General features: G+C 39.6%; 1 protein-coding gene and 1 long non-coding RNA gene across 7 annotated transcripts in view; one reads left to right on the plus strand and one right to left on the minus strand.

Moving 5' to 3' along the window:
• The window catches only part of LOC129060078 (uncharacterized), a 68,117-nt gene that overhangs the window by 11,830 nt on the left and 41,076 nt on the right, over window positions 1-15,211 (plus strand). The window lies entirely within an intron of this gene.
• The window catches only part of MAP3K5 (mitogen-activated protein kinase kinase kinase 5), a 235,900-nt gene that overhangs the window by 4,946 nt on the left and 215,743 nt on the right, over window positions 1-15,211 (minus strand). For all 5 annotated transcript variants that reach the window (XM_054558204.1, XM_009242284.4, XM_054558203.2 and 2 more), the window contains 2 exons: window positions 5,619-5,862; window positions 460-572 (listed from right to left, as the gene is read on the minus strand). In XM_054558204.1, coding sequence (XP_054414179.1) covers window positions 460-572; window positions 5,619-5,862 — 357 coding nt within the window. The remainder of the gene's footprint in view (window positions 1-459; window positions 573-5,618; window positions 5,863-15,211) is intronic.

Consider the following 15,211-nt stretch of genomic DNA (forward strand, 5'->3'; position numbering starts at 1 on the left):
ATGAATTCTGTTTTTCTCTAAATGGGCTAAATAACATTCTCCCCACCTATGCCTTTTTACTACTACATCTTTATTCTATTTAAGCCTCTTCCAATTATAAGGAAAAAAGCTAGAATACACAGAATATAAATGCAAAATGACAAAAAATAGTATTATTTATTCTAGTAATCTCATTGTGAAATCTTTAAAAATAAAGACTAAAAACAGAGAGCCCTGTTTACCTCAGTAATACATAATCTCAGGAAAAGATGATTATGAATAATCTATTTTTACTGCACTTATAAGAAATGAGTTTGCTACAGTTAAAAACTGGATTTTTTTTTAAAGGAATTCCTGCTTGCAGTCATGGTAGAAGTGAGAAATGCTGACTCAGCCACAAATAAAACTTCCTGTTGGCTTTCTTGGCTTTTTGTGGCAGCCTGGCTGAACAGTATTACTACAAAACTTTCTGCTATTCACCTATGGGTTGGGACTTAAGCTTCAGGTGTTTAATTTCTTGGTCTTTTTCTTCAATAGCTCGATGAAGGAGTGCTTGTAACTCTTTCTCTTTCCGAACCAATTCTTCCAGTAATCTGCAGAAGAAAAATATATTGTTTGACAGGAGGTGACACAGGGTGACCTTCTTTTTTTATTTTTATTTTTTAGATACAAGGTCTCTCTCTGTTGCCTAGGCTGAGTGTAGTGGCCCAGTTATAGCTCACTGCATCCTTAAACTCTTGGACTCCAGCGATCCTCCCATCTCAGTTTTCCAAGCAGCTGGGAATACAGACATGCACCACCATGCCTGGCTAATTTGTTGGTTTTTTTTTTTTTTGTAGAGACAGAGTCTTGCTATGTTGTCCAAGCTGGTCTCTGAATTCCTGGCCTCCAGTGGTCTTTCCACCTCAGCCTCTCAAAGCTCTGGGATTATAGGTGTGTGCACGTGCCACTGTACCAGGCCTAGGATGACCTTCTAGACATGAGCTATAATAAACACATACACCCCTGATTTTATTGAAATACAGATACTGGTCCAGTGCCCCCTGGGGTGAGTTCTGAGACTGTATTTATAATGAGCTCCCAGGTGACACTGATATTGCAGGTTGACAGACCCTCAGGTCCAGAAGCAAAGCTTTGGAAGACTGTGCTTGCCGACAAGAATTCAAAACCTCTACCACAGATTGTCTGCCAAAATCTTCAGAGATGTGTTCTGGTATTTCTTTTTATGACCATAAATGTCAAAGATATAAATATGGGATACAGATATTAACAGACCTATATTTTACATGTATGGACCCCCATTTAAAAAAGTTGGCAAATGTTCATAATATCATAATCAATGCAAATCAGAAAAGTAATCACTTTTTGTAAACTATGAAAATTTGAGAAACAGTCATAGGTGAGGTCACCTAGAATATCTGGCACATAACAAATTCTCAATAAATGTTCACGGTTGTTGCTACAATTGTGATTGTTACTATTATTCCTCTCCCTTCTAAGGGGGCGGGGGTGAAGTGGGTAAAAGGATAGCTGTGTTCCTGGTACATTCAGTTCCTAGTTGGCATCTGATGCAGTCTCCAAAGAAACAAGGAGAAACTGTGATATTCATACCAAAGTTCTTACCCATAGAAGGTTCGCTATGCAACTGAGAGCCACCTGGTAACCTACTAACCATTTCCAATAGAATTTCTCAAAGAAAACATTCCAAGTTATGAAAAGAGGTGCTCTAATTTTTTAGAAAAGTATCTTAATGTAAGTTGGATTCAGAAATAATAATTTAAAATATATCATTGTTAAGATTATCAAGATAAATCATTGCATAAACTACAGCTCTTAACAAACTCTATTTGTTTCATTTTCTGAGTATTGATAGATTTAACTCAAGACCATGTTCCATCGGAAAGTTTGTTTCTGCTTCACTTGACATAATCTGAAGGCAGCATCGTGCAACTGACAGATCTGGGCTTGCATCCTGGTTCAACCCTGCACTTCCTGTGTTAACCTTAGATAAATTACCTAATGCCTCCAGGCTTCAGTTTTCAAATCATTTGTAAAAAAGAAAACTAAAGCTTCCAGAAAAGATTATTGTGAGCATTAAATGAGACAGCATAGGTACAGTGCCAAGTCAGTGTCTGGTCTTTAATAAGGGCTGTTCTGTTCCTTGCTGCCGCAGTCCCTGGAAAAGAGCCTTTCCAGGACTCAGTGGGAAGGAAACCTTCCCAGACCCTCAGGCTCGACCCCATTCCCACAGGACATAAAGATGAGATCCTCAGAGAGAAGGGATCACAGCAGAGTAGGTAGCAGAGGTGGGACAAAAGTAAAACACAATGAGGTAGACAGAGAAGGTGGGTGGAGGAAAATAAGTTAACAAAGGCAGCTGCAGGGTAAGTGTGGTGCACAATGAGGTGGATGAAGCAGCATGAGCTGAAAGCTAGAAGAGGGAGCAGAGGGTCTTGGAGGGAGGCTTCTTATCTCTTCCAAAACAAATGATATCCAAAGAAACGGGCAGGAAGCTCTGTGTGAATGTTTAAGTTGGCAGTTTTTTGATCTGGTATGTATTTTTGTCCTACTTGCTAATTTATACGTATAAGATAGTGATGGTATCTTCTTACTGTTTTCTCAAGGAACACAGTGACGTTTTCTAGAGTTTAACCTATGTTTGTCTAGACTATGTAATTTCTTTTTATCTTTTGTTAAAGTGAATGAAATATGGCCTGAGAAGGACTCCGTACTTGCATATTTGAGTCCTCGTGGACAAACTATAACTTAACAGGTAGACAAGATTGAAAACCTAACTTAGGAGTATGCATCTATGACAATAGCTGAGTCTTAGCTAATCCCAGGAGCCATACTTCAATCACTCATACACTGCTGAGTGTTCAAATAAGGTGAACGCCAACCTATAACAAATCCAGCTCTTTCTGTACACTTCTGATTTCTGTACGTCACTTTACTTTTATTTTCTATAAATCTGTTCTGGCCACGAGGCATCCCTGGAATCTGTCTGAATCTGCTGTGATTTTAGAGGCCACCTGATTCACAAACTATTTTTTTCTTTTTCAATTAAACTCCATTAAATTTAATTTGTCTGAAGCTTTCTTTTAACACCTTAAACACCAGAACTTTAACACTGGAAGCAGAGTATTGACAGCCTACCTCATTTGCTCTGAATCCAGCTCTTAGAAGTATTTATCTTAAGAACAATCCAGTACATCAATTTTATTTTTATTTTGTGTTTATTTAGTAGGGCAATATCTTGAAATCAAGGCAACTGTCTGCCTTTCTGTTCCAAAAAAGTATGGCAGGATCTGCCATGAGGTCAATTTTTAACCTTGGATGGACAGGAGTGGTGAGGTGGATTGGTGGGTAATTCCAGAACTGTAGGATGGGGAAATTAGATAAACGGGAAATTAGATTATCGCAGCTCCTCTTGAGATAGGTTTTTGTTTTTGTTTTTGTTTTTGAGATAGGGTCTTGCTCTGTCACCCAGGCTGGAGTGCAATGGTGCAATCATGGCTCACTGTAGCTTCAACCTCTTGGGCTCAGGTGATCCTCCAAGCAGGATAAACCTGATTTCCCTTTGTCAGTGATCATCCTAAATATTCTAAGCTTACAATTTTTAATATGAGAGCTACAACCTTTCCTGAAAACACACTAACATTTCCTCTAGATTCATTTTGCGGTAGGTATGCCTTTATACTTCAGGTAGTATTCAACTGAAAATTAGAAGGACCAATATGGACAGGACTGGTCCCTTATTTCAATTACTTGGTTTTTGTACTAAAGCAGTTGTCCTTTCTTCAAATCATGCGTGAAGCAAACATCGTCCCTCATCTCACTTTTCTGCGGGTGATGGAGAGCCGTGGGAGATATTACTGAAAAAGGAAAAACGAGGCTGATTATCTGTAGATTTCACAGACTCAAATGTAAATATGCAGAGGAAAAAGCGTAAACGTGTGGGTTGTTGTGACATACTAATGTAATAAAGAAATGTGGGTAAATGCTAGTCTTTTCAACAGGGATGGGCAGATGTGAGAAGCAGGCCCTCAGCTAGAACCAAGAGACACTCAGAAGAGAAAGGGGAAGCTGTGAAGAAAGTGGCCAGAAGCCCTCAGGGACTGCAGATGGCCCAAGCATGGTAGACAGACAGTGGCGCCAGGGTGGCGAGCACAACGCTATCCAAATAGGCCAAGGAAAGAAGGGAAAGGAGTTGTGTCTAGGCTGCATTAGGAGAGGCAGGTCCTATTGACATAGCCAGGTGTGTAGACAGGAGGTTTCAGGGCCAGAAAAGCAGATATACCAGCTCTTTGGTAAACAAAGTAGCTTTATTATCTGTGTAATTCTAACCAGAAGTCATGGGTGGGAAGAGGTCAACCAAAACAGTAATGAGTGAACTTTCCTCCTCCAGAGATCACAGCAGGAGTCCAAAAAACACCACCACTCAGGACTGGGCAACAGAGAGTAACCTAGAGATAAGTGACTAACATGGACACCTTCCATAACGACGGGGTGTTATCCTTGGACTCTTGGTTGAGGAGGAATGAGGGAAACCAAGATTTCCATGAAGTCTCAGAAGAGAAAAGACCCAAGTTCTTTCCCACTAAATAGTAGAGATGGCAAGAGCTGGGTTTCAGAGGACAAAATTGGGATATGAAAGTCAGAGAGGCAATCTCCCTTTATTAAAATAAGACTGCTCTATGCACATCATAGAAGATGTGTCTATATGGATTTACTTAACCATGCAACCAAATTTTGTGTTTCTGAATATAGGATGAGCTTTTACCACTTGTACTCATTTTGGTATACAAGCTTGCCTTTAAAAACCTAAACTTTATGACTGGAAATAAGATATTTTTAATCTCCCTGGTGAATAACTAGAATTTTCAATTAAGGTTTCTAAATATTTGAACAACTTTTATTGATTCGCTTAAAAAAAAAGTTTTTAATGCAAACCCAGAGTCATAAAGTCAGTTTCCCACATGTCAACTGTAGGCAGCACAGGAAGCTATAAATCATAAAAATTCAGACCTTGAACTGTACCAACAACATCTGTGAAGAACAGGAAACATTTGCTGTTAATAATCTGATCCTCTGGGTTTTATGCTACCAAATTATCAAAGGCAAATTATACTCCAGATATGCTACAGCATATCAAAAATAAAATAGAATCATAAATGTGGTCAATTATCTTCCTTTTTAGGTTCTAAAATACAAATCTTTAGCACCATTAATTAGTTTTGTTCCCTCGACCTCAGTGATCTTCCTCTCCTATAAGAACTTGACTGGGCTTTCAAAAACATGAGCTTTCTGTTCTTTCAGCTATCTACTGGAAGGTACATGCTGCTCTGAGCCTGTTTCTTAGACAGTCTATGAGGCTACAACGAAGCTATTGGAAAAATCTTAGGGCACTTGGAGATGAAGAAGTAATCAAATACTGCTGAAAAAGGCTTAAATTGGTAGAGGCAGAAAGTGGTATTTGACAAAAGAGGCTAAACTAAACCTCTCTTGTTTTATAAAGAAAGGCATTCAATCAAGTTTCCATGAATGGGATAAGGGAATCATATTCTGTAGACCAAAAACACATGCTCTTTAGTAAAAGTAAAAGAAAAGAAACCAACCCACGTCAATGTAGGCCTTACCTATTGGTTTCTATTTTCATCCTTCCAAGCTGTACATTCAGTGACCGGTGAGCACTCTGGGAATCATGAGACACAGTAGAACTGAGCGTGCTCACGCCTGAGGTAGCCACGGCATCTTCAATGACAGCCTGAGGTCTTCGGACAGTTTGATTTGAAGGCTGTTCCTCATGGTCATCTTCTACATCCAAGTCTTCTTGATCAGCAGTATCACTCTCAGATGCAAGGCTGAAATGTGGCCTTAGTTCTGTTTGGCATAATATCAGTGGTAGTGTTTATAAAATATGACTCATTGCCTTGATTTCTTAAGATATGAATGCTACCCTCCTGCCCCATCGTCAATAAGATATATATTCCAAACTGCTTTTCCAAAAGTGAAGATGGATTTCTGTGCACTCAGATTTGTTCTTCTATTGAACTTGCAAAATTCACAAGATATGATCTAATTCAAACAGAAGGAAAGAATGATCTAATTCAAACGGAATGATTTAATTCAAGAATGATCAATACATATGTATTGAATGATCAATACATATTCACACTGCACATATGTGGGGAAAATGCTAGGAATCTGAAAGAAAGGTAAAGATGTAAAAACCTTTTAAGAATATTTAAAAGTGTTTATACAAGTAAAGTTCATTTTCAGATTACATAATATCTGACAACTATTAACTTGCTTACAGATAAGGAAAGTGAGCTATACAGAGATTATATAAACACACATGAATATGCAGAATGCTTTCTGCCTGTAACATCCAAAATGTAAGGGGATGCAGGGCAGGTGCTGAAAATGCCACACGCAGGCTGATACTCACATTAGTAAGACTATCTCTCTTTGACTATTGGGCTGATTTCTAGTGTGTGTTCTCCTCTAACCTGTTGACTAACCATTGAAATTTAAACTATAGAAGTTACAAGTTTCCAACTTACACATACTATATAACATGAGATCACCTGCATGTCAGTTTAGAACTTGGATGATATTGTGGCTGGGCACGGTGGCTCACGCCTGTAATCCCAGCACTTTGGAAGGCCAAGGCAGGCATATCATGAGGTCAGGAGTTTGAGACCAGCCTGGCCAACATAGTGAAACCCCCTCTCTACTAAAAATACAAAAATTAGCTGGACATGGTGGCACGCTACTTGGGAGGCTGAGGTAGGAGAATCACTTGAACCCAGGAAGCAGAGGTTGTGGTGAGCCGAGATTGTGCCACTGTACTCCAACCTGGGCAACAGAGCGAGACTCTGTCTCAAAAAAAAAAAAAAAACAAAAAAAACTTGGATGATATTGTAAACCAAAAATAAAATTCTAAGCCCCCAACTGACTGAAGAACCACCTACCCCCAGGCCAAGGGGATCCCCAAGAAAACCTGAAAAAACTAGTTCAGGCCATGATGGGAAGAAAGGTCAGATATTCCTTGTTATACCTCCTCCCTTTGGAGTTTAGGCACAACTGACCAGCATTACCATTAAAATAAAGATCATATGGCTGACAAAACAGACTCTTTGTAGCAATAAGATAACAAATTCCAACCTGACTCTAGCATCCCATAACAAACAACAGGCCATAAAGGAAGTCAAAGTATTTTGCCCCAAAATATATTTCTTTGACATATTTTGGAATGGTCCTGCAAAGTCATCACTTGTGGGGTAAATCTGCATTCTGTAGAGAATCCCCTTCCCTTTCCAGGTCTTTTCCTGATCCAGGAGAGATTCAACTAAGAGTCTCACACTTTTTAAGGTCCAATAAGAGATTTTACCATCTATTCTCTCTGTAGCTTGTTACTTAGGGGCTTCATCTACATAATAAGAACGTTGGCTTCCACCATAGCCCTTATCTTAACTCAAGCATTTCTTTATGCTGACTTCAACTCTTCAGGCAAAGCTTAATTCTTTCAACCAATTGCCAATCTTTGAATCTACCTATGATCTGGGACCCCAACCACCTCCCCACCTCCCAATCCCTGCCAGATGTCCTGCCTTGCTGGGCTGAATGTCTACCTTACATATATTGCTTTATGTCTTTGCCTGTAACTTCTGTCTCCCTAGAAGTATACAACCAAGCTATAACCCAACTGCCCTGGGTACATGTTTTCAGGACCTCCAGAAGCTCTGTCACAGGTCATAGTCCCTCATATTTGGCTCAGAATAAACTTCTAAATATTTTACAGAGTTTGGCTATTTTTTGTCAACAATATCTTCCCATAAGAAAAAATATTATAAATTGTAATTAAATCCTTAAACTTGGTCCACAAAAAGGAATTACAGTCATAATTTAAGTGAAACATTGAATTTTCACTCCATATGCTCTGGCACATAGAACATTTATCAGATCACGTAACCTACTAAAAATCTGATGAAAGTCATAAAAACTCTCCCCAGAAGACAACACATTCATGCAACATTTTGCCTAGATTTCCTGATTTTACCTAGATTTTGCTATATTTGCACAGATTCCCTGAAGCCTCTCCCAAGTCCATGAACCACAGGTTAAGAGCCCGTGTGTACAGGAGGGGAGTCCAGTGGGAGCAATGGAGGACCCCATCCCACCATTCTTAAATGGGCACTTTGGCAAGGTCACCAAAGGCCTGCCAGCCAAATCCTCTAGGTAACTTTTTATCTTTACCCTATTGATCTGTGGACAGTATTTTCCTCTAAATCTCTGGCTGCTATTTTTCTTCTTCAGAGCCTTTTTATCTACTACCTGCCCACTTTTTAAGCTGGAACCTGGGATTCTGTCCTTCACTTTTTTATGTTTCTACTTTTGCTCCATAGATGAGCTCATTCAACTCCACGAAGGTTAAGTATTTCTGATGTGTGGATGACAAACTCTACACCTTTAGCCCCGGTCCTGTTACATCTAGAACATCCTGGACATTACTGTTCGGTAGGCACCTTAAATTCAACAATCTAAAGAAAACTTATCATCTTTTGATCATAACAAAAACCAGAGTGTCCTTTTTCAAGGCCAAGTTTACATAGACCTGGCTTTCTTTATCCCTCTTTTAAAATTCTATATAGTGGTTTTAAAAAGTGCATAACAGAAAATTTACCATCTTAACCATTTCTGAGTACACAGCTCAGTAGTGTTAAGTATACTAACAGTGCTATGCTACCAATCTCCAGAACATTTTCATTTTGCAAAACTCAAACTCTGCCCATCAACAACTCCCCATTACTCCCTCTTCTCAGTTTCTAGAAACTACCATTCTACTTTGTTTCTATGAATTTGACTACTCTAGACACCTCACATTTATAGTTACAGGAGACAGAAAAATTCCTAGGCAGACAGGGATCGATCTCCAGTGAAACCTGACCTTCAAACCAAGGACAGTTTAAAGCCTGAGAAGCAAGCTGCCAGTTCCGGAGAGAGTCCACAACCAGAGTGAGAACTTCTATCCCCATCTTACCCACTCTCTCTCAATTGGTTCCTTCTGGATGATGTCTTTTAACCAATCAAATGGTGCTTTTTCCAAGACCTCCCATGGACCAATCAGAACGCACCCCCCTATTCTAAGTCCATAGAAACCCCAGACTCAGCATCACAGATGGCTACCCAATTTCAAGTCCCCTCTCAATGCTGAGAACTTTCTTTCTGTCACTCAATTAGATTCTACTCTGCTTTACTCACTCTCCAATGTCCATGTACCTTATTCTTCTTGGTCACGGGACAAGAACCCAGAACTCACTGAACTGTGGGAGTGAAAGGCATGTAGCACTCCTGCTCACCAAGCTGTCGGCAGCAGGAGTAATACAGCTGTAACACTCCCTCCCACTTGCTGAACAATGGGAGAGAAGAAGCCACTGGGTGCCACTCCCTCCCACTTGCTGAACTACAGGAGTGAAAAAACCATAAAATTATGGAAACATATACTATTTGTCTTTTTGTGACTGGCTTATTTTACTTAGCATAATGCCCTCAAAGTTCATCCATGCTGTAGCATGGGTCAGAATTTCCTTCCTTTCTAAGGCTGAATAATATTCCATTATATGTGTACACCACATTTTGTTTATCCATTCATCTGTTGCTAGATACTTGGGTTGCTTCCACCTCTTGGCAATTGTAACTAGTACTGCTATGAATATGAATGTGCAAATGTCTCTTTGAAATCCTTCTTTTAGTTTTTTTGAATATATACCCAGAAGAGAAATTGCTGGTTCACAAGGGTGCTTGCTTCTATCTTTAATTTCTGAGGAGCCATCATACTGTTTTCCATAGTAGTGGTACCATTTTACATTCCCAACAACAGTGTACAAGGATTCCAATTTCTCCGTGTCCTCACGCTTTATCTCCTAAGGCTAACCAAACTTCACCTCTACTCTATCTCATCTCTTATTCCAAAATCCCATTTCTTAATGTATTGATAGTATAGTAGGAGTAAGACAAAATCATGTGTTTTAGTTTTGTAAACCCAGCACTGATTGCAGGGGCTAAACATATTAGGTCTTCAAAAACTGTTGGTAGAATGGAAGAGTATTCCTACTAGGGTTATTTGGTTATTTGTACTTAGAAAGCAATAAAATAATTTAAAAATAATTTAAGAAAGTGTGATTCTAGATTAAATTAGAGGACAAGATTACACCTTTTACAACTTTCTATAATTATTCTTCAATTTATTTCATGATTTCTAAACCGATTTTTTTTTTTTAAGATGGGGTTTTGCTCTTGTTGCCCAGGCTGGAGTGCAATGGCACAATCTTGGCTCACTGCAACCTCCACCTCCTGGGTTCAAGTGATTCTCCTGCCTCAGCCTTCCGAGTAGCTGGGATTACAGGCATGTGCCACCATGCCCGGCTAATTTTGTATTTTTGTAGAGATGGGGTTTCTCCATATTGGTCAGGCTGGTCTCAAACTCCTGACCTCAGGTGATCTGCCTGCCTCGGCCTCCCAAAGTGCTGGGATTACAGGCGTGAGCCACCATGTCCGGCCCTAAACTGAAATTTTTAAATAATGTAAAAAGGTTTGTAGTCCTGTTGACTATAATCTCACTTTTAGGGAAGGAAAATTTATAATCCTATTATATTTAAATATCCTCTTAATTGTGTAAACTTTAAATGATCATTTTATGTATGTATATATGACGTAAAAAATTCTCTGAAATAATTTAAAGAAAGTAGAAAATTGTAAGTTCATGCAGTGCTTTGTTATTTCGGTCTTTCATGGTGGCCCCCTGAGTGCACGTCATCAGATTAGACATTGTAAAATATGCAAATGACACAGAACATCTGCTTCTTTTTCTCAAAGAGATGACAATCTAAAGGAGAACTAGGGCAAATACACAGAAGAGTGCTGAGAGCACACTGAAATATAACATGAAATTATAAGCACAAATTAATACAGCTACAAGTATCTCAGATTATCTCAGGTATAGACCTAGTTATATATACAATTCACATGTACACTGAGATGGTTAATTATATATGTCAACTTGACTGGGCTAAGGATGGCCAGATAGCTGGTAAACATTATTTTGGATGTGTCTGTGAGGGGTGAGGGTGTTTCCAGAAGAGATTAGCATTTGAATCAATGCACTTAGTAAAGAAGATGGCCCTCTCCAATGTGGGCAGGCATCATCCAATCCACTGAGGACCTGAATAGAACAAAAAGATGGAGAAAGGGTGAATTCTCTTTCTCTCTTCTTGAGCTGGGACATCCACCTTCTCCCGCTCTTGGATATCAGAGCTCTTGGTTCTCAGAACTTCAATTTCAGTTGGCGCCCCTGGTTCTCAGGCCTTTGGAGTCAGACTGATTATACCACCAGCTTTCTTGGTTCTCCAGTTTACTGATGTTATATGGTAGAACTTCTCAGCCTCCATAATCACATGAGCCAATTCCCATAATAAATCTTCTCTTATATATCTCTATGTATCCTATTGGTTCTGTTTCTTTGAAGAACCCTAACACATACATGCAGTAAGAGTGCTAAGGAGTAAATAAAGTACATTTGCAGTGACTGAATCCAGTGGTAGTTTACTCACTCACTGAGGGATTCATGGAGGCTGAAGGGCCTATGCAGAGTTCTGGGGGAGGGGAGCCTTGGCTTGATAGAGAAAGAGGGAAGTGTATTTGAAAGAATGAAGCTCAAATGATGGCCCAGGACCCTCTGGGAACAATGTAAAGCAGAGGGGACTGTCAGGAGAGAGCCATGTGTCAGGAGAAAGACTGGGACTCAAGGGGGCCTTAAAGCACGAGTGGAAAAGTGGAGCCAGTGCATTGTTTCCAAACCAGCAAGATGGGATCAACAACAAAACTATTCCCACCCAAATGGTTACTTCCCCAGAGGAAGGAAAATAACTAGACCAAGTTTCTTTTTCTTTTCTTTCTTTCTTTTTTTTTTTTTTTTTTTGAGACGGAGTCTCACTGTCACCCAGGCTGGAGTGCAGTGGCACGATCTCGGCTCACTGCAACCTCTGCCTCCCAGGTTCAAGTGATTCTTCTGCCTCAGCCTCCTGAGTAGTTGGGATTATAGGCATGCGCCATCACACCTGGCTAATATTTGTATTTTTAGTAGAGATGGGGTTTCACCATGTTGGCCAGGCTGGTCTCAAATTCCTGGCCTCATCTGATCTGCCTGCCTTGGCCTCCCAAAGTGCTGAGATTACAGGCATGAGCCACCACGCTTGGCCTAGACCAAGCTTCTTTAACACAGAGTATTTCTAATGCTTAGTAAGATCATAATACTTGTGAGCGCAGTGTATAACACTTGCATGAAGCTCCTTGTACATACACATTGCTGTTCAATTCACATTAATGTGAACTTGGAGCACGTGTTTGATTCAGTTAACAACTGGTGGTAATATCAAGTGCTTGAAGCAGCTTTTAACAATTATTGTTGATATAGGAAGTATGCTTACATTATCAATACTCTTACCTTAGCACTGCCATCATAGTCTCTGTGCTCAGCATTACTCCATCAGGTCACCCACAAGCAGACTGTACTAGAGGACTAATGCTGCCAATAATCTAAAGGCTGATTCTTGATGACAAGTGAGAAAATAGTCTGAGAAAAAACAAATTCTTAAGGGACTTGTACTGTACTGTCTATTCTGTGTGCTCCTTTTGGAAAAAAGATTAAACACTTTTTTTTTTTAACTTTTTATTTTGAAATAATTTTAGGATAACAGAGAAGTTGCAAAAATAGTACAGAGAGTTCCTGTATAGCCTTCAGCCACTTGCCCTCGCCTTAACAGTTTATATACCTTTGGCACTATTATCAAAACCAGGAAATTAACATTGATACAATACTATTTTTTTTTTTTTTGAGACAGGGTCTCACTCTGTCCCCCAGGCCAGAGTGCAGTGGCACAATCTCAGCTCACTGTGGCCTTGACCTCCTGGGCTCAATTGATCCTCCCACCTCAGCCTCCCTAGTAGCCAGGACCACAGGCACATGCTGCCATGCCTGACTTATTTTTGTATTTTTTATGTAGAGATGCGGTTTTGCCACACTGCCTGGGGTGATCTCAAACTCGTAGGCTCAAGCAATCCTCCCACCTCAGCCTCCCAAAGTGCTGGTATTATAGATGTGAGTCACCACACCTGACTTTTGACACAATACTATTAACTAATCTATGGACATTATTTGAATTTCCCAGTTTTCCTACCAATGTCCTTTTTCTGATCAAGGATACCTCATTATAATTAGTTGTCATGTCGCCTTAGTCTCTTCCAATATGTAACTAGTATTTATTTCTCACGACCTTCACCCTTTTGAGGAGTATTGGTCAGGTTTTTGTACAGTGTCTTTTATTTGAGGTTCACTGACATCTTCTTGTGATTAGGTTGAGGTTGTGCATTTTTGGCAAGAACACCACAGTGTGATGCTGTGTCCTTCTCAGGGCATCCTATCAGGAGGTACATGACGCTGATGTGTCTTCTTACTAGTGATGCTTACCTTGATCATTTGGTTGAGGGGGTGTCTGCCACATTCCTTCACTGTAAAATTACTGTTTTCTCCTTGTAGTTAGTAAATATCTTGTGGGGAGACACTTTGAAAACCATCCACATATCCTGTTTCTCCTCATTCTTTTGCCTACTTTAGCAGTCATTGATGGTCCTTGCCTGCAATAATTATTACTGTGGTGTTTGCCTACTGGTGATTTTCTGTTTTCCTCATTCATTTTTATTTATCAATCGCAATTCTACTATAACAAAAAGCTAACCTTTCTCGTCCATATATTTATTTATTCAATTATTTGTATTAATATGGACTCACGGATGCTTATTTTATTCTATAATCTATAATCCAATATGATCATTATTTTATTGTTCAGATTGTTCTGGCTTGGACTGTTTGGAACATTTTCAGGTTGGCTCTAGTGTCCTTTCAATAAATCTCCATCCTTTTTGACACTTTATTTCTGGCATCACAAGGTGTTCCAGGTATTTATTTATTTATGATATGGGGTCTTGCTCTGTCGCCCAACCTGGAGTACAGCAGTGCAATCATAGCTCACTGTAGCCTCTATCTCCTGGGCTCAAGCAATCCTCCCACCTCAGCCTCCCAAGTAGCTATGGGCATGCACCACTATGTCTGGCTAATTTATTTTTATTTTTTTAGAGACAGGGTCTTGATATTTTGGCCAGGCTGGTCTCAAACTCCTGGCCTCAAGCAATCCTCTTGCCTTGGCCTCACAAAGCCTTAGGATTACAGGGGTGAGACACCATGCCCAGCTACAATCTTATCTTTTATTTCCCCTGCCCCCAGCCCGGAATCAACCACTTCTCCAAGGAAACCCAATTCCTTTTATTGAAGAATGGCATTTAGAAACCAAGATTTGGGTCTCCTCAGCAGACAGACTTAGGAAATGAATGTACAATCATGTACAGTATAATAACATTTCAGTCAAGGATGGATCGCATATACTACAGTGGTCCCATAAGATTGTAATACTATATTTTACCATACCTTTTGTATGTTTAGACACACAAACACTTACCACTGTGTTAAAATTGCCTACAATATTCAGTATGGTAACACACCATACAAATTTGTAGCCCGGGAGCAACAGGCCATACCATAAGGCCTGTGCATCTAGTAGGCTCTGCCATCTAGGTTTGTGTAAGTCCACTCTAGGATGTTTGCAGAATGACAAAATTGCCTAGCGACACATGTCTCAGAACATAGCCCTGTCATTAAGCAATGCATGATTGTACTAGCGATGGTATACTTTTTAAAATTTGTGGTCTTCTTTCATGTGTCTTCTGAAATGGCAGGTTAACTGTAGTATCTTATATCTAAAAGGAATTTTTATCAGGGGCATTTGAAGACCGTCTGTTTTTCATGTAATTTCTTTATATCTTAATGGCATAACAAAATCTTTCAGGACATCTGGAAATTTGATGGAGTTGTTGAATGACTGACATCACTTCATCTTGTCCACATATTTCATCATTTGTATATTGGTATACAGTATATATGGACTTATCTTATCCTGAGGGAAATGCAAAAAGTACTGTCTCCATGTAATTCTCTTCTAAAAATTCCACTTTTCAAAAATAAATGTTTTCAAACAGTAACTTCAATTGAAATCAGAAACTCCTAGTGGCCTCAAAGAAACCAATTTCATAGTGGAAGAGCAAAGTCCTTTCTTTA

This window comes from Pongo abelii, chromosome 5, assembly GCF_028885655.2.
Source record: "Pongo abelii isolate AG06213 chromosome 5, NHGRI_mPonAbe1-v2.0_pri, whole genome shotgun sequence".
Classification (NCBI taxonomy): Eukaryota; Metazoa; Chordata; class Mammalia; order Primates; family Hominidae; genus Pongo; species Pongo abelii.